The 25,385-nt window shown below is 41.5% G+C and overlaps 1 protein-coding gene across 4 annotated transcripts in view; it reads right to left on the reverse strand.

The window, feature by feature from the left end:
* Nucleotides 1-19,948: 19,948 nt before the first annotated feature.
* The window catches only part of LOC101414134 (neuroligin-4, X-linked), a 354,430-nt gene continuing 348,993 nt past the window's right edge, over nt 19,949-25,385 (reverse strand). For all 4 annotated transcript variants that reach the window (XM_058292327.2, XM_058292325.2, XM_058292326.2 and 1 more), the window contains one exon: nt 19,949-23,569. In XM_058292327.2, coding sequence (XP_058148310.2) covers nt 22,720-23,569 — 850 coding nt within the window. In that variant the 3' untranslated portion in view covers nt 19,949-22,719. The remainder of the gene's footprint in view (nt 23,570-25,385) is intronic.

The following is a 25,385-nucleotide window of genomic DNA, read 5'->3' on the forward strand; positions in this document are numbered from 1 at the left end:
GGAATTGGAGGCCTTAGTCCAAAATTTCACAGAAAATGGATGCTTCCAAAAGCCAAGTAAACAAGCTTAGAAAGCAGATTCTTCCCCAGTTGAGCTTCCAGATGAGACCCCAACCCTGGCTACCACTGCAACTGCAGCTTTGAGGGAAACTTCTTTTTTTCTTTTTTAACAAATCAATTTCCAGGGTACACATTAATGAAGCATACAATTCATCCAAAGTGTGCAATAAACGGTATTTGGTATAATCAAAGAGTTGTGCATTCATCATGTCAATCATTTTTAGAGCATTTTCACTATTTCAATAATAACAAAAAAGAAATAAACAAGAAAATTCTTCCCTGCTCCATCCTTTTTTGTGTGGGAAACTTCTTGATCAAGATGACTAGCCTAGATTCCTCTCTCCCAGAAACAGAGATAATAAACATTGCTCTAAGCAATTAATTTTGTTAAATGTTGATGCAGCAACAGATAGCAACTCATATTGACACAGGGACTTTGGGGAATGATGGGTTTCAGTTTCCAAGGAGGTCAAGTGACAGAGATTTGGGAAACATGAGGTCAAACACCTAATAGTCCAGGGAAGGGAAACCAGAATTGAGGAAAGGGTGACAAGGATCAAAACATACGTATCATAGTTGGGCTCAAACAGTTGCCTCTTCCTTTAAAAAAAAAAAATCCTGTCATATTTGGATCATTCCCCACACTGATTCGAGGGCACTTGCGCCTGCAAATGGCACCCTGATAAATTCTGGTAGAAACTAAGGTCCTTCTGGCTGTCCTTTTGAATCCCTGTATCTGCTGCTATTGCCGAAGATTAGGCGAAGTCGCAGGGTAGTTTCCAGGCTGGAACACAAAACTTGGTTTCCTTCTAACTCTGGCTGAGTATTTCTTAGGTGGGCAACGCAACGGGCAACTCACTGGAATGGGCGGAAAGGAAAAGATTGATGTGGCTGCTTTCATGGCGAGAACTGAGCTACTCTAGAGTACAAATCAGTAATTCATTACCTGCATCCGATCTCATTACCGTTAATTGGGTCTTTCCAATCAACAAGAGGAGTCATTCAATCAGAAGGCTAAGAATAAATTCTGGAGCAAACTTATGCAAATAGTGGTTTTGCTCCTTTAATCAAACTTGCTCAGCTTGGTGAGAGCCCTAAATAAAACATAAAATATACTCCTTCCTTCCTTTGATGTTCTAATTCTCTTGTTCATTATGCAACAACAAGCGCAAAGCAGCTAAATACATGAGAGTAATAGAGAACTGAGCTATGGAAAGCAGGCTAAACTCAGTTTTGCCCATTAAATAGCAGAAGAGACACTGTTCTCGTTTCTATTTCATTGGGGTCTATCTGTAAGAATCAAAAATACCATCTCTATAATTTAACATGAAAATAAGAAATAAGGCTTGGGAGGTGGAAGAGGGCAGCTTTTTTCTGCTACTGAAGAAGATGGAATGAGAAATATTGGCCTTATATTTCAGCATAAATGACGTATGCTCAGTTTCATTAAAAACGTGCCATGTGTACCTGGGGTCAAGTCCTTGGTTTTTTCCTATGGTAGAAACAAAACAATCCTTTCATTTCCACATTCACACCAAGAAACCAAATGGCATTTCATTGCCTGTAAGCATTACTGTACTTCAAGCATTAAAGTACAGTTTGAGCAATGAAGAACAATTCCATCCTGTCTTATGGATATAGGTTGGGAACAAAATAACAAAGTTTGTATTTGTTACAAAGAGTTAGATTAAGGATATTTGTTAAATAAGTGTAGTTTTATCTAGATTTCCTATTTTCCCTGCTTCTTTTCTAATCAACTTATTTAAAAAGATGATGAGACATTAGAAATGAATTGGAGAAAGTAATTTACATGAGAATATCTTTTTCAATAAGTCTACAACTTAAAAAAGGGCCAGTGAGAGGAGGCAGTTTCTAACTAATGCAATTTCACATACATGGGGCTCGTCAAGTAGGGTAGGTGTTTGGGAAAGTGGTTCCTTAGGTATTATACCCTAACAGCACATTAATTCAAGAAATTGTCACAGAAATGTTACTAAGTTAAAGGAAGAAACCCATGGTGATTGTAACAACCTAAAAGGATGCTAGACTACATACTGTCTTGTAATCCTGCCTTATTCTGCACTGAACCCACAGCTTCACTGTTGGTCTCTCTGCAAGACAAAGCTGCATCATGACATGATATGCTTTAATGATTCTGTTTCTTTCCGCCACGATCCAAAAGATATGCAAATGTGCATCCCTGAGAGAAACACACGTTTGGTTTTTGGCGTGAATACAGGGGAGCGACATTTTGCAAACCTCTCTCAGGCATTCAGCATTGACTCACCATTTCCATTACCTTTTTTCCGTTTACTCAGACAAGTTAGCGCTTGCTCATGAGGTGTCAAAGGTAGTTGTACTCAAGATGGAAAGGGCCACAAAAGTCAAGAAAAGATGGGCAAGGGATTTGGAAAGACATTATCTAAAGAAGACACACAAAGGACTAATAAACACATGAAGGGAAGCGGACTTGGCCCAGTGGTTAGGGCATCCGTCTACCACATGGGAGGTCTGCGGTTCAAACCCCGGGCCTCCTTGACCCATGTGGAGCTGGCCCATGTGCAGTGCTGATGTGCACAAGGAGTGCCCTGCCACGCAGGGGTGTCCCCTGCATAGGGGAGCCCCACACGCAAGGAGTATGTCCTGTAAGGAGAGCCTCCTAGTGCGAAAGAAAGTGCAGCCTGCCCAGGAGTGGCTTCGCACACACAGAGAGCTGACGCAACAAGATGATGCAACAAGAAGAGACACAGATTCTCGTGACAACAACAGAAGTGGACAAAGAAGAACACGCAGCAAAGAGACACAGAGAACAGACAACTGGGGCGGGGTGGGGGGCGAAGGGGAGAGAAATAAATAAATTTATAAATAAATCTTCAAAAAAAAAATAAACACATGAAATATACTCATCATCATTAGCTACCAGAGAAGTGCACATTGAGGGACCACTGCACACCTTCTATCATGTGTAAAATTTAAAAAGATAAACAATGCAAGTGTGGTGGAGGCTGTAGGGGATGTGAAAAACATTTTGATTGCTAGTGGGAATCTAAAATGGGGTCACTGTTTGGAAAACAGGTTGGCGGGTCCCCGAGAGGTTAAACGTTGAGTTACCACATGACCCATCTGTCACGATCCTAGATATATATACCCCCAAAGAATTGCGAAGCGGTGTTCAAACAAAACCCTGTACGCGAATGTTCATAGTGGCACTATTCATAATGGGAAAAAAGCAGAAACAACTCAAAAAGTCCATTAGCTTGGAGAAACAAAATGGGGTCTAGCCATACAAGATGGGATAATATTCAGCCTTAAAAGGGAATGAAATTTGATGCATGCTACAGCATGGATGCACTTGGAAAACAACATGCTAAGTGAAGGAAGAGAGAAAAATCCACATTGTAGGATTCCCTTTATATGAAACATCCAGAACAGACAGATACATAGAAACAGAAAGCCTGTAAGTGGTTGGCAGTGGCTGGGGAGTTACTGCTAATGGGTAAAGGGATTTTTGGGGGTGACAGAAATAAACTGTAGTTAAATAGTGATGGTGGTCACACAGCATTGTGTGTAATATTACAAAGCACTAAATTGTACGCTTTAAAAAATGTTAAAAGGGGGAATGTATTGAATTTATCTTAATAAAGATCTTATTTTAAAATGAAGTATATACTATATAATGGAGTATATAATGTGGATTCCACTCTATCTTACTAGTAAAAACGCTTAAATGAAAGTCACCTGGAATCAGACAAAAATGGCAGTATGCCCCCACAGGAGAACCTAAATTTTAAAAATAAGCTAACCTTACAAATGAGAGAGGATAGTGCCCTACTGATGTCTTTCTTTGGAGATGGACCCAGTGGTCTCCATTTCAAACCCTAGTCTTCCTTGCCTGCCTCTATTATAGTAGCTAGTAATGCTAAAACACAATTTCCTTGGTTTCTTTGCATGTGCGAGGCCCAACAACAAAGCTTTCAGAAAGAAAAAAAAAAGAACACTATAACTCTTCTCTCTCCCCCCTTTATTTAAACTTTTTTTAAAGTTTTATTTTTTATTTATTTCTCTCCCCTCCCGCCCCTCCCCCCCCCCGCCCCCGCCAAGTTGTCTGCTCTCTGTGTCCATTCGCTGTGTGTTCTTCTGTGTCCGCTTGCATTCTTGTCAGCGGCACTGGGAATCTGTCTCTTTTTGTTGCATCATCTTGCTGCATCAGCTCTCCGTGTGTGCGGCGCCATTCCCAGGAAGGCTGAACTTTCTTTCGTGCTGGGAGGCTCTCCTTGTGGGGTGCACTCCTTGCACGTGGGACTCCCCTATATGGGGGTGGCACGGCACCCCTTGCGCGCATCAGCACTACACATGGACCAGCTCACCACACAGGTCAAGGAGGCCCTTGGGTTTGAACCTTGGAACTCCCATGTGGTAGGTGGATGCTCTATCAGTTGAGCCAAATCTGCTTCCCTCCCTTCCCTTTTTGACTGTCTGGACAATGGGCATGATGCCTGATGACACAGCCGTCATTCTTTAGCCGTTAAGAAACCAGTGTGAGGACAAAATCCAATATAAAAAGGGTGACTGAATAAAGATATAGGACGATATATCTATATCTTATCTCTATTGCTATTCCTTCATCTCTTTCTCTATCCAGAAAATGAAAAGGTTTGTTTTTAATCCCCCTCCTTCCTAGCTTCATCCACCCAGCAGCTGAATCCCACTTAGCTCCCACACTGACCATTTCTCTGAAGCTCTTCTTATCAGGACCACAGCAATGTTTGTGCCTCGAAATCCACTGGAATCTTCTCTCTCCACCGTGAGCTCTCTCTGCAGTTTTCCGCTCAGTTGACCACTTGCTCCATTCCACAACATTCCCTTCTCCTGGTCTCTGTGATGTGTTTTCCTCTGCCTTTCCTCGCAGCCCTGCCGTGGGCTCCGTGGCTACCACCCTCACCTCCATATACTTTTTGAATGTTGTGTTCCTTCGGAAGTGACTTCCAGGCACCTCTGTTTCCCAGGGTTTTAATAACAGACACTTGCTGATGATTGCCAGTCTCAGCTCCTTCCCTTCTTCTCTGGGCTTGGGCATATCTCACAGAATCTCCCGTTGAACATGTCCTCTTGACCAGGAATTTTTATTGCTTTCCCAAAGCCCAGTCCTTGCGTGCTCATTCTAAGAGCTCCTACTCAGTTTTGCTCAGTGACTGCATACTTGAGTTGGTGGTTCTGTACCTGCTTTTTTCCACCCAGCAGCAAGTTCTGGAGTTACTGCTCTTGCAATATACATGAAGCCCTCAATGGCTTGTGTATCATTTAATGCGACCCATCTCCCTCTTTTTCCCTGGGACACCTGGTTGGTCGTTCTTGTCTTGTCCCCGCCACCAGCTTCTTCCCTCCACACAGCAGAAAGGCTGAGCTTTGTGGATAAATGTCTCACGTCATCCTTCTGCTTAAAACAGAAGCTTTTGGGGGAGTGGATGTGGCTCAAGCAGTTGGGTACCTGCCTATCACATGGGATTCGTTTCCAGGTGCCTCTTAAAGAAGACAAGCAAGACAGTAGGCTGACGTGGAGAGCTGATGCAGTAAGATGATGCAATGAGGAGACACAACGAGAGACAAAACAAGCAGGGAGCAGACATGGCTCAAGCACCTGGGTGCCTCTCTCCCATATGGGAGGTCCTGGGTTCAGTTCCCAGCACCTTCAAAAAGAAGATGTGCAGATAGCAAGCATAAACAAGAAGGTGAGTGGAGATAAGGAATAAATAAATAAATCTTCAAAGGAAACCAGAAGCTTCTGGGTGAACTTGAAATAATCTATCGGTCTCTCACTGGAATACAAAGTCATTGATTGGGATTGGATTTACCTTTACAAACTCACTCTGCCAAACATTTGCAATATTCCGGCTTTCTCTTCCTTCACAGTTGGGCTCCAATGTGAATTTTTCCTGGGCAATCTCTGATCTCCTCGGGCAAGCAGCCACTTAAATCCTATTACATTCATTCAGGGGACTCTGTACATTTCTAAACACTAACATCCGTTTGAAACCATAATTTCCCATTACCTGTTCTTTATCTTCTCAGCTAAACAGTAAGTTCTTTCCCCTCTTTGACACCATGTCCCAGAACCTGGCAGAGAATCCCCAAATAAATAAACATAATCACTAAATAATTATCCCTTGAAAAGACTGCTTTCCATGCAAACAATTTATCACTTCAAGACACTGGTCTCCTCAGCTTAAAAATATTGTGTCTCATAAGGATCACGTATTCTCGTGCAGTATGGAATTGTTCAGTGGTGTCGTGCAATACATTTCAAAGGAAAACAGAATTTCAAACGAAATTTTAAATAAAAACTAATTTAGCATCAGAACTTTTACTGAATATGGTCTTTCATATGATGCCAAACGGTTATGCCTACATGTAGGAAAACTGCATTTTCCTACAACTGATTTTCACAAGAACTAAGTAAAATAATTATTCCTACTTGTATTTAAATTAGTGTGACGTTTTCTACCTTGAGATGCTACAAATGTCCGCTGTGCAATTTGGGGGAGAAAAATTCTTCTGTTTTTAGAGGACAGACTGGGAATCCAAGAATATTGAGAAAACATACATTCATGTGGGCTTAGAAAAAGTTCCACCCTGTGTGTATGGAGAATAACACACAGGTTCAGTTGATGCTTTGGGATACCACGGGAGGCTGAGGAAGAGGAGGTGTCACTCAGCGGGAAGGAATCCTCTGAGACTTCAAAGTCAGTCCAACGGTTTTCATGTGGCTCTGTCCTCAGGATGGTGTGAAGTGCCTTAGAATGGTGTTTTCAGGAAGATGGAAGGAGAGCCTTGCCACTCTGGCAGCCGTCGGCCTCGACGCACAACGCGTTGAGCCAGGTAGCTCGCCATCTTCCACCACCTGCCCTGTTTCCTACCTGACGCTTGTGCTCTCTCCTGACACAGAGCCGAGGGTGACACCTGCTGGCGCACTCCTGTGGATGGCTAGAACGCACTCAGAGTTTTAAATTTTCTCTATCAGTACATTTTTGTAAATTATAATATCAGTGCATATGCAATAATAAATAAGGGGAAAAGGATGTGAAGAAGACAAAAGTCACCCATTAGCCTACCAAGCAGATGACAGCGTTTCTGTGTGTGTCCTTACCAAACTCGTGCAGTAGAAACGATCCAGGTTTGTGGTATTCAGTAGAAGGCACTTTTTTTTTTAAGATTGATTGATTGATTGATTGATACTGATTTCTCTCCCCTTCCCTCCCCCAACCCCAGCTATCTGTTCTCTGTGACTATTTGCTGCATCTTCTTTGTCCGCTTCTGTTGTTGTCAGCAGCACGGGAATCTATGTTTCCCCTTGTTGCATCATCTTGTTGGGTCAGCTCTTGGTGTGTGCGGCTCCATTCCTGGGCAGGCTGCACTTTCTTTCGTGCTGGGCGGCTCTTCTTACGGGGCACACTCCTTGTGCGTGGGGCTCCCCTACGCAGGGACACCCCTGCGTGGCAGGGCACTCCTTGCGCGCATCAGCACTGCGCGTGGGCCAGCTCCACACGGGTCAAGGAAGCCCGGGGTTTGAACTGCGGACCTCCCATGTGGTAGACAGACGCCCTAACCACTGGGCCAAGTCCACCGCCAGCAGAAGGCACTTTTATCAGCCCCAGAGCACACACCAAATACAGTAAGGAATCGTCAAGTCCCATGATTTTAATAGCGAAATATTTGATAGATAGGTCCACTAGTGAGAGGTTCTCTATTTCCTGTCCTCAAGGGAGAATGTCAACTAGTAGGTATAACGTAGGAAAAAGAATCCCATGTAGAAGAGCCTTGCACATGAGCCCACCTTTGACAGTGGACAGGCTGGTCAAAAAGGTCAGTTTTGGGCAAGACCGTCTCCATTCTGCTGGATGCTTTTAAAATCCCTCCGTCAGAAAGCTTCGGTAGGTTTATGTTTTCTGGTTAAATAGGAACTAAACTGATTCGGCTGAAATTCATACAACATCCACAATTAAATCCTTGTACCTAAGATATTCCAAATACAGGGAGGGGATTTTGCCCTAAACAGATGAGAACCCAGAAAAGGGAAAATAAGTAACATCACATTGAAGTACTAAGTTCAGTTTTAAACCTTGAAGGTTTCCCTGTACCTACCCATAATTCCATATCAGGTCTATGTTAATTTGATACAGCATTATAGGATTTCCAAACATCACAGCATGGTGTACTCAATGCAAAGCTGATGATGATGTCTACAGGTTTCTTAGGCTGTAAAAGAGATTGTTAATGCTGTGGTGAGAAGAGAAGAGAACCATTTGTAATTTGTTAAATCCCTAAAGGAGTGGTTCCAAAAAATTATTTCCTAACAAAAGAATACTAGTAAAATTAATAACAATAATAACCCTTTTTTGAGTATTTACTATGGGCTGAAATTGTTCTAAATACTTTCTATGTATGGATTCAGAATATGAATCACCAATCTAAGGCCTTCAGGCACAACCAGATGATTTTTTCAATAAAGTTTTATTGGCACGCAGTCCTGCTCATCTGTTCACATATTCTCTCTGCTGCTTTTGTGCTGAAAAAGCAGATATGAGGAGAGAGACCGTATGAGTCACAGAGTTTAAAATATTTACAGTGGCCCTTCACATTAACCCTTCTGGTTAAATGCATGATTCTAGATGCAATGAGGGAAGAAATATTATGAAGAACCTCAATAATTTGTGCAAAGTTAAACAAAAGGATGGGAGCTGGGAATGGAGCTCAGTCTGGTTCTAAGCTCTCTCATTCACCCCCCAAAACTGCGAGAAAACAAAGGACTGGATGAGAGAATGATTGTTTTGAATGTCATGACATCTTTTGAAAGGACCCTAATCAACTTCAGAGAAAGCACCTTCGCTTAGAAAAAGATAAAAACAAACTCTAAATATGTACTAGGTTAAATGCATACATACATTAAAAATTACATCTTAGTGATTTTACAGCTATACAATGGCATGGGCCCCAATAAAAGACAGATGAAATACTGGGTTAGACATAAATTGACAACCATGTAGCAAATTTCTTATTTATATATTATTGTCCCAGCAACATAAAATCTATTAGTTGCAAATGTGAAAAGGTTATATACATAGATATTATATGTATCAGTTTATCATTTAAATCAGTTTTATATATTTATGTGACTAGTTATGTACCCATCAATTCTGTCTTATTTAGAACATAAAAACTTTTCTATTATGGAGTAATATTTTGGTGCAGTTAACCATCACAGCATATTCAGTTTGTGCCTTTCGTAGAGCTTATGGGTATTGTGTGTGCATATATAATTTACCAGGTGTCATATACATTTCATGTTTTATACATGCACACATACATGCTTAACTATACATATATCGTGCATGTATATGTGTGCAAATCTTAAAAGAGTAAAATTTTTTTCTAAAGCAGGAAGCCAGAAGCCGGCTTCTGGTTTTCCTCCAAAAGAAAACATAGATGTAGATCAAATTGGATGGTGGAAAATTGACCCTGATGCTACAACCTTTTTACATGAGCAAATGATGCCTTTTGTGTTGCTGGGAAAATAATGTGGAAATGAGAGATTTGCCACACATACAGGTATCAGCTTATTTCAAACTTGGCATTTATTCTGTCCGGGATGGAGGCAGATGCCATTTTTTCAGGTCCCTCTTGTCACTGAGATGCTAAAATTAGAAAAAGAATTATGCTTCCCAAAGATCTTCTATTATCCTATTAAAGTAGGTTTACATTAGAAATATAGGCTAAAGATTGCTTTTATCAATAGAAGATAATTCAAAAGGTCCAAGGAAATAAAGATGTATGTTGAAATACTGTCTGTAGCATTGGAGAAGAAGAAATTAGAACAAAAACAATTGTCACAGTTTGAAAGAAAATTTTGCATGACTTGGGGAATTCTTTTTCAATAGTTATGAGTGCATATATAAAAATAATAGCCACAGATATCTTCCTCTTTATCTTATATATCAAGAGATCATATGCATGTATATATATTAGGAGATGATATATATGTGTGTCTGTCCATCTATTTTCTATCTATTTTTCTATATAAAATGTATCTACTAGTATGTACACACTATTACCTATGAATATACCTCAAAACTTCCTATCATTCCAGAAATGTAAAGCAAACATTTCAAAGACTTCCTGTGTCCAAAAAAATCCTGGGAATTTGCCAACATGATCTATTTCTCAAAAAAAAAAAAAAAAAAAAAAAACCCTGGAATTTGCCGACATGATCTATTTCTCAAAAAATAAACCTGGAATTTGCCAACATGATCTATTTCTTCTACCTCAAGGAGGTCATAAGATGCTTATGGGGAAGAGGAGAACAAAGGAAAGAAGAGCGAGTCAAAAAGAGAGAGAGTAAAGCAAGGAGAATGGGCATTCTGTCCTCTACACACTGACCTAGTAAAACTATAATTTTCAAGAAGACGAGAAAGAGTCTCTTGTACACATAGGACTACCTGGACTTTGGTGGTGGCCTTGGATTTAACCTGGAATGTGGATTTTGAGGAAGAGTTACACTGCCTGGCTGCCAAGCCTCCCTCTACACATCAAAGAAAAAAACCCACACACACAAGAAACCGTCAGAAAGTACAGGCTCAGACTGCTAAGTGGAAATGGTCTACAAACGCCTTGAATCAGTGAGGTAGGGAAGGCAGATGTTCTCCGCAAATCTCCCAGCTTAGCACGTGACTCCGGACTTGTAAGATATTGCTTGTGATGCTTGTGCTGACGAAACTTCAGCAGTTTCTCCCTGGGGTTCACAATCTTGCTTTCTTCAAGATCAGACGCCTCGTGGCTGATGTAAACCCCCTCCGTGTTTTCCTTGCCTTGTTTACTATGAGTCCCTGAACGTAATTCAGCGTTATTTTCTAAACTTTCTAATATTCTTGTTTAGCTATTGTTCAGCTTCTCTGTGTCCCAAGAGGCTCCTTTGCTCTGAGAAACATAAAAACATGGCACGCCTGTCCATGTCTTTTTTATCCCACAGATCTCAGTTGTGTGTTATCTGTAAAGATGCCAAATGACGGGTGCTAAAAGGAAGGAAAAATCATTTCAGAGTTGTTAAGTAGACTTCTTACAAGTCCACAGGCCATACTGTACCTCTTCCCTTCATGCATTGCATGCAGATAAACTTGAAAAAGAATCAGCTTAGCCCCAGGAAGCTTTGAAATTTATACTAGTTCAACATTTTTAAAAATTTTTTAAATTTTTAGCTTATTCTTTTTTTTTTAAGATTTTATTTTTTTCTTTTATTTATTTCTCTCCCCTTCCCCCCATTGTCTGCTCTCTGTGTCCATTCACTGTGTGTTCTTCTGTGTCTGCTTGCATTCTTGTCAGCGGCACCGGAATCTGTTTCTTTTTGTTGCGTCATCTTGTTGTGTCAGCTCTCCATGTGTGCGGTGCCACTCCTGGGTGGGCTGTGCTTTTTTTGCACAGGGCAGCTCTCCTTGTGGGGAGCACTCCTTGCGCGTGGGGCTCCCCTATGTGGGGGACACCCCCGCGTGGCATGGCATTCCTTGCGCACATCAGCACTGCGTGTGGGCCAGCTCCACAAGGGTCAGGAGGCCCTGGGGATGGAACCCTGGACCCTCCATATGGTAGGCAGATGCTCTATCCATTGAGCCACAACCGCTTCCCATGAAATGTATACTAGTTTAGAGTAAATCCTACAATCTGTCATTGTATGTTCCCGGTACTGGGATCCCAGTGTGCAAGCAGGGAAACCACTGTCTCTCATTATCAGATAAATGGAGATTAAATTGACATGTCTAACATTGACTGTCCTTCCCCTGGTCTACTCTAGGCTAGATCTTAGATTATCCAGTTCTGGTCCTTGGTTCCTGGGTGTTTGAAAATTATTGAGATGCATGCCTTCCAGGGTTTACATGGCAAGCCTCGTCAGCTCAAGCCTGCCGGGTTTTTCTTTGTGAGGGCTATTTGTCCCCACTGTCCATGATGGAAGATGGCTTTTATTTGATTTATTTGCATATCAGAAGCGTATGGATAGAAATAAAGTATGTTCTCAAATGTGTTTCCTGTCTTGACAATTTCTGCAAGAAACCGTCCTGTCGATTACGCTTCTGCAAATACAGTATAAGGACCATTTTAGCACTAGGGTTTCATCCCAACCAAATAGATCCATCAAAGTGCATCGTGTTAATCCACCTTACTTTCGGTTGGAAAGTGGCTTCTAGCATAGAGTCAATTCTACGTGAAGGATGAGCGAGAGGTTTCACGGTGAGGTGTCTTCTTTTTCTCCTTAGAGTACCACAGATCATGCTGTCTCTCCCACCTAAAATGAGAGGTTAGCTGCTTGCTTTAATACTAAATCATGCATCAGAAAAACAGATACCATGCATATACATCTTATTTACAAACTACTGTTTCAACAATTGACCCTTCACACTGTGTATCTTCTTATCAAGAGGCTGTTAACCAATGTATATGATTTGTTGTTTAAAATCTAAGAGGTTTTTATGTTCATCCCACAAACAGCATTGCTTTTGCAATTTGTCACCTGTCTTTTCAAAATGGTGTTGACACATATCCATGCCAGTTATTTAACTGTCTGTTCCAATCGATTTATATGCCTGGAAGAAGTTGAGTTGCCAGCCCAGCTTAAATTAAGCCTCCTGTCATAAAGAAAAACTGGCAAGAACAACCTTGCTTTCCCTTCATTTTGATACAATTGGCCTGACGGAATCATCATTAAAATTTTAGGATAGAACAGAATAGGATTCCTAAAAACATAAGGAAGCATGTCTCATGTAAAACTGGCCTCACAGGTGATTTTGTTTTTACAGCACAAAAGAAAAAAAATGATGCCAGCCCAAGTTGGATGTGTAATAGGGTGAAATTAAAAATTTAAAAAATAAGTTTGGATTTTTTGTTAAAGTAGAACGTTCAGTAAAAAACAAACAAACAAAAACAAAAACCCCCACCAAAAAGCCCTATAAGAGGGAAGCAGATTTGGCTCAACAGATAGAGCATCCACCTACCACATGGGAGGTCCGCGGTTCAAACCCAGGGCCTCCTTGATCCGTGTGGAGCTGGCCCATGCGCACTGCTGATGCGCGCAAGGAGTGCCGTGCCACACAGGGGTGTCCCCTGCATAGGGGAGTCCCACACACAAGGAGTGCACCTCATAAGGAGAGCCACCCCACGTGAAAAAAGAGCAGCCTGCCCAGGAGTGGCACCGCACACACAGAGAGCTGACGCAGCAAGATGACACAACAAAAAGAGACGCAGATTCCCGGTGCTGCTGACAAGAATGCAAGCAGACACAGAAGAACACACAGTGAATAGACACAGAGAGCAGACAACTGCAGGGCAGGAAGGGTAAATAAATAAATAAATAAAAAACTTTAAAAAAACAAAACAAAACAAAAGAAAAAACTCCCTATAAGAGATATTCAAAGAAAGACTGCTTAGTTGGTAGAAGGGATAAATTATCCTTGTTATTCACTCATTTCTAATCTCCCTTCTCCCATAGCATGGGTCAGAGCTAATGATATTTTCAATAAAATGCATTGACACCTGCAATAGAACTGAGGTCTAGCAGCAAGAGAAGTTGCGAAACCATACCCCCAACAGTTCTTGAAGCAGTAAGAATATTTTTGTATTCATAACCATGGCTTTATTTTTGATTTCTGATGGTCTTGCAAGAAGAAGATACTCATTGTGTGAGGACTGTTCTAGAAGGCAACTGTTCTGGAGCAGAGAATCTCAGAATTCATTTTCATTTTTTCCTGCATCATATTCATCTTGCTTTTCTCCTGACCTCGTTTTGGCCATAGTCCTAATTAAACACTGTTGACCCTTTTTGTCTTCCTCTCCACTTTCCATAGGCTATTTCCTACGTCTTTTGGTTTTAGGATTGGGAACCACTCTAATGAACCTGATCATCATCTTTATCCTTATTACTACTGCTGTTTTTTATTATTTGATGGGGGCATTGAGTATTTCTAGCTGAGCACACCAAAAACTATACCAAGGGGAAAAGTTGGAAAAAGGAGCTGTGTTTTTAAAAAGTCAGTAAAGCTAGAAAAGCCAACACAGACGATAAGATTGGCCTCTCTGTTTAATAAAGGAAATAAATTGATTTAAAGCATGCATGGGATTGAACTACGCTCCCAAATTAGGTTGAATTCAGGAAGCATATAGTTGAATGGACACTGTCTTCATCTCCTGGCTGTTATGACAAATGCCTTACAATTCCCATGGATTTATCGATGGGTTCCAGAGGCTGGAAAGATGGTTTCCCCCTGGTCAGCTCTATTCTGGCTGACCAGCAATCCCTGGGTTCCCTTCCTGCCCCCGGGTGATGTCCTCTCCCTTCTCTTTGGATTTCTGTTGTCTTCCAGCTCCTCTTTGAGGCTTTCTCTGTGTCTGAATTGTTTCTGTTTATAAAGATCTCCTGTCATCTGGATTGAGACCCATGCTGGTTACACTGACCACATTTTAACGAGAAACACGTTCGAAAGGTCTCACTTAATATGGCTTCACACCAGTAGGGCTGGGATGAAGATTAAGAATGTGTTTTTGGGGGAATATAACGCAATCGAACAGAGATATTTAGCATAGGGTCTCTGATGTATGACGGCTAAAGCCTGTACTGGTTCAAATCACGCAATGTTTCTTCTTTAAAGAGATTACCACCGTCATCAGTTGATATTAATTATAAGGTGGATTAATAAAATGAAAGTGAAATTACTGATGCTTTTTTTGTAGAACTACTGCATTATATAGTTTCAGTATTTCTCTCTTTAATATAAGTGAGCCATAAAGCATGTTCTAATAAATGAGATCATTGAACAGAAGCCTTCCTACGGTACTTTGGTGGAGATACCAAAGTGGTAAGCCATATGTTCCAGGAATCTTGACTTCAAGACGAATAATCCATTCAATTAGGTTTCCTGGTGATTCCAACGTTTCAAAGCTCCTATGAGGACAAAGGTAAATGTGAAATTGAATGTGGATGCTACAGACCAGATGCCGGTAACATCTGATACTTTCTGTATAATGCGGATTTTTGTGTATATTTTATAAGGCACACAAGTCGTTAAACCCATAACCAGGCATACTTTTTTGTTGGCATTATGTATATTGGGATTTTCCCTGATCACAGCAATAAGGAATTAAAAGTATAAAACTTTAGCCCTCCATACTCCATAACATCTTACATGTGCCCCTAAATTAACATTGGTTTGGTTCTGACTTCTACCTGTGAATAGGGATGCATTTAAATAATATTGAGAAACAAGTTCCTGGATTAGAAGAAGGAGATTACAACTTGGTATAGCATGGGTAGCACTGAGGAATACAATGAAAATGTGTCTGAAAGTTATCGGGACATGTCGTATTTTCATTTCTCTCTCTCTTGAAACCCACACGAAGACATCTGAAGTTCAGGGGTGAGGAGAGACAGGGTGGAAAACACTGTATATAAATATGATTGATATTTACAGGTGGAATCACTCTTCCAACAGGAAGACATTAAATGCAAGTCGGTCATTTCCAGAGCCTGGAACCTATTCTATGTCAAAGGTATGGAGAACAGTGGACTGAGAGCCGTGTGGGATTGGGGACTGCAGCCCGATAAAATGTAAATAGTTTCTTCCGTTGCTAAAATGTGGGAAAGAGGGAGGCTGGGCATTGGGGGCAGCAGGTTATTATAACAGCTATGCTTTTCAGACAGTATGTGTTTAGAGACCCCACCCCTGAGATTCTTCAGCTTGGAACAGGTTTGTTAGGCATTCCCGCATACGCAGTGGCCTTTTATCCAAAACACCGTTTTATGAAACATGTGGCAGGAATTATGGAGCACCACGTGTTTCCTTTTTCCTTTGTTAGTTACTATTTACCATGCTCCTTTGTGCATCTCTCTCTCCTTTCTGCATTGCAACCTTCATATGCCAAGTTTGATGTGCCATAGTCACACAATCAGGCGAGATGCAGGCATAGCAAGCTTTGTTAAAATGTTCTTTTTGGAATAAGAGAGACTCCAATATTTAAAGAAGCAAACGAAAGTAAAGTGAAAAAATAAGCCCAACTAAGAAATTATATATCTTTTGAAATCTTAACAGGTTCTACCAAATTTCTGAATGATCTGTTTATGAATGTTGGAGCATGCATGAAAAAATTCCTTGAATTGTAAAACTAGTAATATTCTGAAGGTGGGTTGGAATTATGGTAAATGCTTTTGTTCCTCTACATTTCTCAACATTTCTACAGGAGGCAGGATATTCCTGCAGATGTATTAGAAAACAGATGCTACGTTCTCAGGATATATTCCCTCAACACTGTGTGGGTTCAAACCTGGCTCCTTTATTTCCTGGTGGTGCAGCTTTGAGGAGTTCATCACCTGTAAAATGAGAGAAGCACGCACTACGAGTGGTGTAAGGATCAAATGAACTAATGCATTCGGCTTATTTAGAACAATGCCTGGCAATACATTTTAATTGTCATTTGAAACTTTTCGGACATGAAACTTGATTACTTCTCAGATAGCTGACTCGATACTTAGTCTCATACACTGTTAGAGAACTTTGTCTTTAAGTGATACATATTCTCATGAAGAGTTACTATTTCATTGTTACAATTTAAAACATAATTACGCCTTAAGTACTAGAAATAATACCTAAAACCCACAATACAGGCAGCCTGATATTTTATTTCTAAAGTGTGTTTAGAAGTAATCTATAAAATCAAAGGAGGGTGGTGAAATTAATATACGAGCCCACAAACACGGATTTCACAGATTTTGCACTTCAAGCATGATGATGCTTCTGATACTTGAAATTGGGCAGTCTAATTTCCCAGTTTTCATGGGAACATTTTTAAGACTGTTTCTTGAAGTTCCAGAAAGGCATCTCTCCAATTTGCTTCCTGTGTCAATGGACACACATGAGTCAAATTCCTGAGCTCGCTACCTAGGAGGCTGGGCTTAGAAGGCATTTGCTTTCAGGGCTCCTCCCAGTTTTAGATCTTGACAACTTGTCTGGGTCCCCACTGGCTCTCTGGCCAGTCCCTTTCCGAGACAATGAAACTGGTCCAAACAGTTCCCTATACATAGAGTCCATCTGTTAATTTCAGCTAGGTTTTTCTCCTGTTTGTCCACAAGTGCAAGAGCAGGCAATCTCAGCCACTTGTCTCTAGCCAAAAAAACCCAATTCTCTGTAAGTTTTCTAAGTTATTAACCTGACAGTAATTATATGGAAAAGGTATGGTGGAAAAGGTTCTTTCTCAATATATATATATTTCTTTGCATATACAATAATGGTAACCTGCATTAAAGTATCTATATACATAAGAAGAGATCAATGATAGGAACCAAATTCACTAGCTATGAGCTGCATGAAGAATTAAAATGCAGAAATCGATAGCACCTGGGAAAATCAGGTGATGGAACATTCTGTTCAAAAATAACCAAATGGGACTCATCTACTTTTCTAAAGGGTTGTGTGTCCAGTGATGTCACTGCAGACAGGCTTTGAGAGACTGGAGCTCAGGAGGGTGGGAAGCGTGGGTTTTACAGGAATTAGCAACATCAGATGATTGTCCAGGACCATCGTGCAATAAGACAAAAATCAAGACTTTGGGCAACCTCAAAAATGGTCTAACTCCCCTTCTCTTACAGTGGTTCTTCACCAATGACAACACTAGCCATGCTTTCTTCCCCTTAACTCCTGGATAAAATTATTGATACCCTGATAGTAACCAAGCCAGAATAAACTCTTGCTCCATTCAGCCCTCCCCAGATCACCCAGCGCAGGCGCAGACCCATGACCAACCCATCGGACCTCTCACAAAGTGATGCCCTTTTCCTTGTGCATGTTCTCCTTTGCTGCACCAAGCTAATAAACTCAACTTTCACTAGTTCTAGAAGAGGTAGTATAAACCCACATAACCATTTTAGGATTCTTTTTTTGCTTTCGTCCTTCACCTTCTATACCACCCCCACCCCTTTAGAGGATGACAGTATCTTCTCAAATGCATGGCACGAGTTTCCTACCTAACTGGTTTCTCTGGACGTGTGTCCTGTCTATGCAAAGCAGCCCCAGCACACCTGCTGGAATTAACAGTCAGAATCTTTGCTACTCAGTATGTGAGCAACAACATCTCCAAACCCTGAGAGCTTGTTAAAAATGCAGACTCGAGTCCACCCAATCTGAATCTCTCAACCAGATCCCCTGGTAAATCACAGGCACATGAATATTTGAGAAGCACTGCAAGAAATAAAAGATTGGCTCACACTACTTTTTTAAAAAACATTTACTGTCTCCCAATTGCCACTGGACAAGGTCCACACACCGCATCACAAGATCTGAGCCCTTTATCATCTGGCCAACCTTTCACCTTGTTCTCCACACTTTTCTCAACACCACCTTCTATTTCAGCCACAGCAAACAAACTGTGGTTTCAGTCTTCCTAAGTCTTCTCACTTCAAAGCTGTGGCTTGAGAGTCCTACTCTACCTCATCCCATCACCATTTTTTTCATCTGCATGGATGCCTACTCATTTGGGAAGAGGTAGTTCAGAGGGGGGCTTTGTACAGAAAGCTTCCCACTCCTCCCAGACCTGGTTAAGGTAATGTGACTGAGCGTCTATCATCATCGTTTCACCTGCTACCACACCGGCACCTTGTTTTTATTTTTTAATTCTCTGTCTGAGTTCCATGACCTATGATTTTTCTTTCAATTTAACTCTGGCCCCAACTCAGGACTTGAAATAGTGAAGCAGCACAATAAAGGTGTGCTTTGCTCCTTCTCGATTTAGACGTGGCGTGGACATCATCATCTCAGGGTCTGCAGGATGGAGGAATAAAATATGGATTAGAATGAACTTACTGATATTCTACTATAGAACTATTGTGACTCTAGCAATGGAGGAAATTGTATATCATTGATGTGGAGAAAGGGGGCACAGGAGTTGCTGAGGGCAGGGAGAAGGAGAAAGAGGTGTGATACAGGGGCATTTTCAGTATTTGGAGTTATTCTGAATGATATTGCAGGGACATTGTTTATATATCCTGTGTAACCTGATATAGAATGGACTGAGAGAGTGTCAACTACAATGTAAACTATAATCCAGCTGTGTAGCAGTGCTCCAAAATGTACTCATCAAATGCAATGAATGTACCACACTAATGAAAGAAGTTGTCAATGTAGGAGGAGTGGTGGGAGTGGGGTATATGGGAACCTCTTATATTTTTAATGTAACATTCTGTGTGATTTATGTATCTTTAAAAAAAATTTTAAAAAGGTGTGCTTTGAGTTACATTCTTTGATATTCATAATTGCCAAGTTTGCATTAAATGGTGAAAGCAATAAAGCGACGTTCTCCTGGGCCCTTTTTGTACTTCCAATCTCTACAAAAGGCATTTCCATTAAACAAATATATGGAGAATATCTACTGTGCACCTTATGTTCACAGAATGAGCTCAGACCAATGTCTGAAATATTTGCTTGTCATGTATGGCCTCCTGGGTTTAAGTAGCGTTTCTTGTTGTCGCTTTGTTACTCCATTAAGGCTCTCCTTTTAAAGCGTTAGAAGGATAATTATGTGAAACACCTAGAAATGAGCGGTAGTAGAAGTCCTGAGTTAAAGCACTCCACTTCAGGAAGCATCTTCTGAGGGTAAGTGTCAATATCCATGGCTTTATTCTCTGATGACAGGCCAAGAGAATTTCCCAGGTAGTAAAAATAGGCTTTAGACAGAAAGTTGACATTGTTTATAGCCAATGTCAGATGTATAATGAGCTTTTACAATCAAAAAGGCACATAAAGAAGAAAAAAGTCAACAAAATAAGACCGCCTACAAAGAAAGAATGGACGCGTAATTATTTGCACAAAGCATTAGAAAATACTGTGATATTTTATTATTAAAAATGCTGCTGAAAAGTTTATACATATGTGTCCAGCCATATATATCTTCTATCATTACTTAAGGCAAAATTAAAAACAAAATTGCAAAATAATAACCCAAGAAACCATTAAACCCTGCGTGCCTTTGAAGGTCAAGAATAAAAGCCTAGGAAAGTAATTTTTTTCTATTGTTTTTCTTTTTTTTTCTCTTTTTTTCTCTTTTTATAGATATCAAGTATATTTTATTCTCATAGAACTCTATGAAGATTCTATAACTTCTTTCCATGTAGAAATAAGATAGCATTTAAGATGTATTAAATTGCTTTTGATCATAATCCTCTGTAAAAGCTAAAGTTATTCACTTAACAGGAACTCTTTTTCCAAATGTCACAAGCCCGACGCCTTACTGTACATATTGCTAGCAGAAGACAATTGGAAATACTGAACAAATACTGAAATTCACATTACAAACATACCGAACCAAATTTAATGCCAAGCATCACTTCCTTTGTATTTTCATGGAGAGCTCATTTGCTGTGGCCCAAATGGGGTAATACATAGCTTGCAGAAATGGCCTGATAACGGCTTTAGTAAATGATGCATCAGGGATAAAATTGTATGCATGGCACAGCTAGCTATGGGGGAAATCTGTTATCTCACCTTGGGCTACGTTGGGATCATACTATTTCACATATGTATATGCAAAGACTCACTATCAAATTTAAACCAACATCGGCAATAGGCGTTATTATGTGATTTTTATGAATTTCTACAAATTCTCTTCCTCTAGAGGGAATCTTCAAAGACGTTGACTTAATTCTACAGTTTTATTTGAGGGATTCAGTATTCAAAGGTTGTTACTGAAAGGGTACAGAGAAACTGGGGGTCTCTGGCAGGTGAAGGAGTATGTAGCCACATAATAATGAAATTTAAGACTGGGTTTCTAGAATACCACAATGAAACCTAGAGACCTTATCTTCAAATATCTTTGGTAACTATTTCTTGGTGATGCAGTAATAGTTGAAAAATGAAATAATGCTTTATTTTTCTTCCACCCTTATAACACTCAAAACATTCCTCAAGGAAAATTAAAAAGGAAAATGAGAAACTGATACGCTATTGGAGGGACAAATCTCTGACCCCCAGGCTGCCAATTCAAAATGGGACAATCATTTTCATCTATTATCTCGACAGGGAAGCGATCAACACTTTCCAGAAATCCCACGCAAAGCGCATTTTACGTCATGCCTTGTGTTTTCGTCTCTCCGTAACATGCACTGAACGGTGACTGTTACGTAAATCCACACACAAAAAAAGGAATATTTTCAGACAAGCGTATGTTTTACCCCATAAATGATATAGAAAATTTAAATGAAAACCCTGCTTCCTGATAAATAAGGGCCTCGCTGCTGCGACAGAAAGGAAAGACACATGTCCTCCTTCAATCTGATTAGCAAAACTGGCAGGTTCTTCATCAGCCGAAGCCCTCCGCAGCTGCTGGGAATACAGAGCTGGATTTACGCGGCCGGGCTGAGCCAGACCAAAGGCAAGCTTTCTTTCCTCTTGGCAGGGCCCCGGGGTGGGAAGCAACCCTTCCTAAACGCATTCAAAGAACCACAACTACAGAACCAGACTTGTATTTTTTTTCCCCTGCTGTTTGCTCTGTGTGTGCGCGTCTCTAATCCAACCAGCTTTAAATATATTCCACTTTAAGGGGACCCAGCTTTGTGTCGCATCTTCACGAAGGCTCACACACAAAAATAAAAGTTTCCTAAAAACAACGGTCTCCTAAGAATGCTGTCACATGCACTTGTGCAACCCGAGAAGGGGAAAAGAGGCAGGCCACACAGATAAGTCTTTTTCCTCTGTATGACGCTACATTCTCCTACAAATGAAGTGAGTTAGAAAACCCAGGTCTTTGTTTACCACAAGTAATTAAGAAAAGCCTCCTTTGTCTGGGAGGAAACAGAGGTGATATGACTAATGTATATATATTTATATACAGACAGGGTACAATGGAACGCACAACCTTGCTAAAAGCTCTTTCAAACTGAAAACACCAATAAAAGCTTTTTTTGTTGTCCCCCCCCCATGTGTGTTTTTAAACTCACAGCTATATACATATTTTTTTTTTTTTTACAAAGTATCTTAAATATAGTTCAGGCTGGCAAAACATCTCTTTGCACAGAACTATACGTGTTTTTACTGCATAGTCAGTTCTCCTATTTTAATAATAAAATTCTACTTTTCCTTCTCTCTGGAGTGCAGATCCGTATGCTGGGTTAAAGCCCACCGACTGGTTCTTCCTTTAAGTAGAGCCATCCATCATACGCCACATAAAGAACTTTTATTTATTTATTAACTGTAATTTTTTTTTTCTAAAAAAATGATAGCGTCCCTGGCTGAGCTCCAGAATTGTCAGCTGCGACCAGTTAGGCTGGAGCCATGCAGGTCCTTAAAATGACGAGGCCCGAGTCCCAGGAAACGTCCTCTGGAGTGATGGGGGGGGGGGGGTGTCTTAAAATAGTACTGGAACTGTCAATGTCTACTTTTTCACATTTCTCAGGGTCAGGAGTTGTTCTTGAAACGCTGGGGGAAAGATTCCAGAGGGAAGGGACGGGAGAGGCGCAGACGCCGTCCTTGCTCGCTCTCGCTTAGGTGAGCGTGGTGGAGAGCAGTCCTTGGCTGCACAGGTGCCTTGGCTCTTCCTTGGTGGCTTGTGAGTTGGGGGGCAGCAGAGGGAGGGGAAGGAAAGGGCAGAGCTATACCCTGGTGGTGGAGTGTCCGTGGGGTAAATTCGTACTGTTCTGCCCTCCGCTAAAGGTGTTGAAGGTGTGCAAAGGCTGCATGCCTGTCAGTGTGTTCGGGATCATGGTGATGGTGTTGGGTGTCATAAGTGGGATGTCGTCCGGGGACCGGCGCAGGGTGAGCGTGTAGTCCGGGGGGCAGGTGAGCCGCAGGGTGTCGTGGGCCTGCAGGGACTCGCACTCGCGGTCGTGCTCGAGCTGCTTCATCTGCAGCGACATCATCTCTTCGTTCTGGATGTGGGCGATGTCGTTGGTGGTGTTCCTCTGGGGGCTGGGGCGCCGGTGCGTCTCGTGGCGCCGCTTGTCCTTCTTGTAGTAGAGCGCGGCGAAGGCCAGGATGTTGAGGAAGAGGAGGGACGCGCCCACGGCGATGGTGACGCTGAGCTCGGTGGAGTAGTCCCGCTTGGTCTCGATGAGCACGGTGGTGTCCTCGGGCCCCGTTTTGTGGGGGTCCTTGGAGTGCTTGGGGTTGTTGGCCGGCGTGATGGCCGGGCGCTTGGTGGTCGGCCAGATCTTGGCGGGCGACCGCCGGGTGCCGTAGGGGAAGGACGTCATGTCTGGGGGAGGGACCTTGGTGGTCGTGGACACATACTGAAATATCTCGTTGAGGTTGTGCAGGTGGGGCACGAGTTCCAACCAGAAGGCCACCTTGGTCGCGCGGTAGTGGTCCCTCACCCTCGGCTTCAGGCCAATGTGCAGATACAGCTGGTCTTTGGGGTTGTATTTGGACCAGGCCACTTCCTCGAAGCGGTTGGGTTTCGTGTGAATGAACTTGGTATCCTGGGGGACTGGCTGGTTAGGATCACTGGGGACAGAAGAGAGAAAACAAAGAGAAGTCACACTCTTCCGCATTGGACCAGCAAAACTCTTCCTTGGATAAGGCAGGACATGGGGATCAGTTCGTGGTATATTTTTATTTAACAGCACGAGACACTCAAGCAGGAACTGACAAGTGCTGTGCTTTAATCTGAAACATGGCTACCGTTTCGCATTTTCCTTAAAATTCCCTCATCAGTATGATGGCATTTGTAAAAACAATATTTCTAAGAGTTTTGATTAAATGCATAAAATTACCTTAAATGATGGATGAAAACGGAAAACATTATGTACTGCAGGTGTAATTACTTTAGAGCTGTCAATCTCGACCAGAGGCAGTTTTGGTCTCCAGGGGATATCTGATGATATTTGGAGGCAGATTTTGTTGTCATAATTAAGTAGGGGATGCTCCTGAGATGTAGTGGGTCAAAGCCTGGGATGCTGATAAAAATCCTACAATGCAGAGGATACACACCACCACAACTAAGACGCATCTGGCCTCAAATGCCGATGGTGCTAAGGGTGAAGCACACTGATTTAGAAGCTGTTCCAAGAGCGGGCATTTGTTTCCTCACTAAAGAATTATTCTTGAAACAGATGAAAAAGTATTGCAGTTTTAATACCTGAATTATATGTAGAACAAAAAAAAAAAAATACCCATGCTTTGTAATTACAAAATGATTGTAGGTAGAAATAGGCATTGTTTGTTGACTCTCTTTTTGAAAGACAAATGCCTCTATGAAAATAAGAATAAATTAAATCGTGAATGTTACTCGAAATCCATTTTCAGATCTGAGGTGGGTACAGACTAAAATGACATTCCATTAATTGTCAAAGGTTTGGGAAAACATGACATTTAGATATGGTGAGGGAAACGGACTTTGGCCCAGTGGTTAGGGCGTCCGTCTACCATATGGGAGGTCCGCGTTTCAAACCCCGGGCCTCCTTGACCCGTGTGGAGCTGGCCATGCGCAGTGCTGATGCGCGCAAGGAGTGCCGTGCCACGCAAGGGTGTCCCCCGCGTGGGGCAGCCCCACGCGCAAGGAGTGCGCCCGTGAGGAAAGCCGCCCAGCGTGAAAAGAAAGTGCAGCCTGCCCAGGAATGGCGCCACCCACACTTCCTGTGCCGCTGACGACAACAGAAGCGGACAAAGAAACAAAAGCAGACAAAGAAACAAGATGCAGCAAATAGACACCAAGAACAGACAACCAGGGGAGGGGAGGAAATTAATTAAATAAATAAATAAATCTTTTAAAAAAAAAAAAAAGATATGGTGAAATTAAAGCATTTAAGTAACACGTCATGCAATACATTGAGAGTTTATATGGCTATAAAGTATGCTTGATAACATATTATTTACAGAAATGGGCACAGGAAGAAGGGGAAGCATCAAAAATTATAGGTAATCCACATACCATGTTGAACATTCTTGTAACTGATTCTCTAAGATAATAGGCCACAATAAAAGAAGTTATCAAATTATCAATTTCCCATTTATGGTTGACAAAGTGAGCTGCAAAACAAATATCATCTTCACATCTGTTAATAAAAAACTGAGATTGTGCAGGGTACAAATGGTACCTTGTGGACAGCTCTGAACATTCATTCAATTAGCAGGAAGACGAGACATAAAGGAAGCTAAAGTTGCAACACCGTGTTCTCTAACCCTCTGCGTGTGTGCTCTAACTCCTCTCTCCTATTAATGCCTCCAGTCATTGAGTATTTGCTTACATACCAGCAAGCCTGAGGGGCAGAGCTCATGTTGTAGATCAAGACTATAACCTTTATTATAAGCCGTACAGGAT

This window comes from Dasypus novemcinctus, chromosome Y, assembly GCF_030445035.2.
Source record: "Dasypus novemcinctus isolate mDasNov1 chromosome Y, mDasNov1.1.hap2, whole genome shotgun sequence".
NCBI classification, from domain to species: domain Eukaryota; kingdom Metazoa; phylum Chordata; class Mammalia; order Cingulata; family Dasypodidae; genus Dasypus; species Dasypus novemcinctus.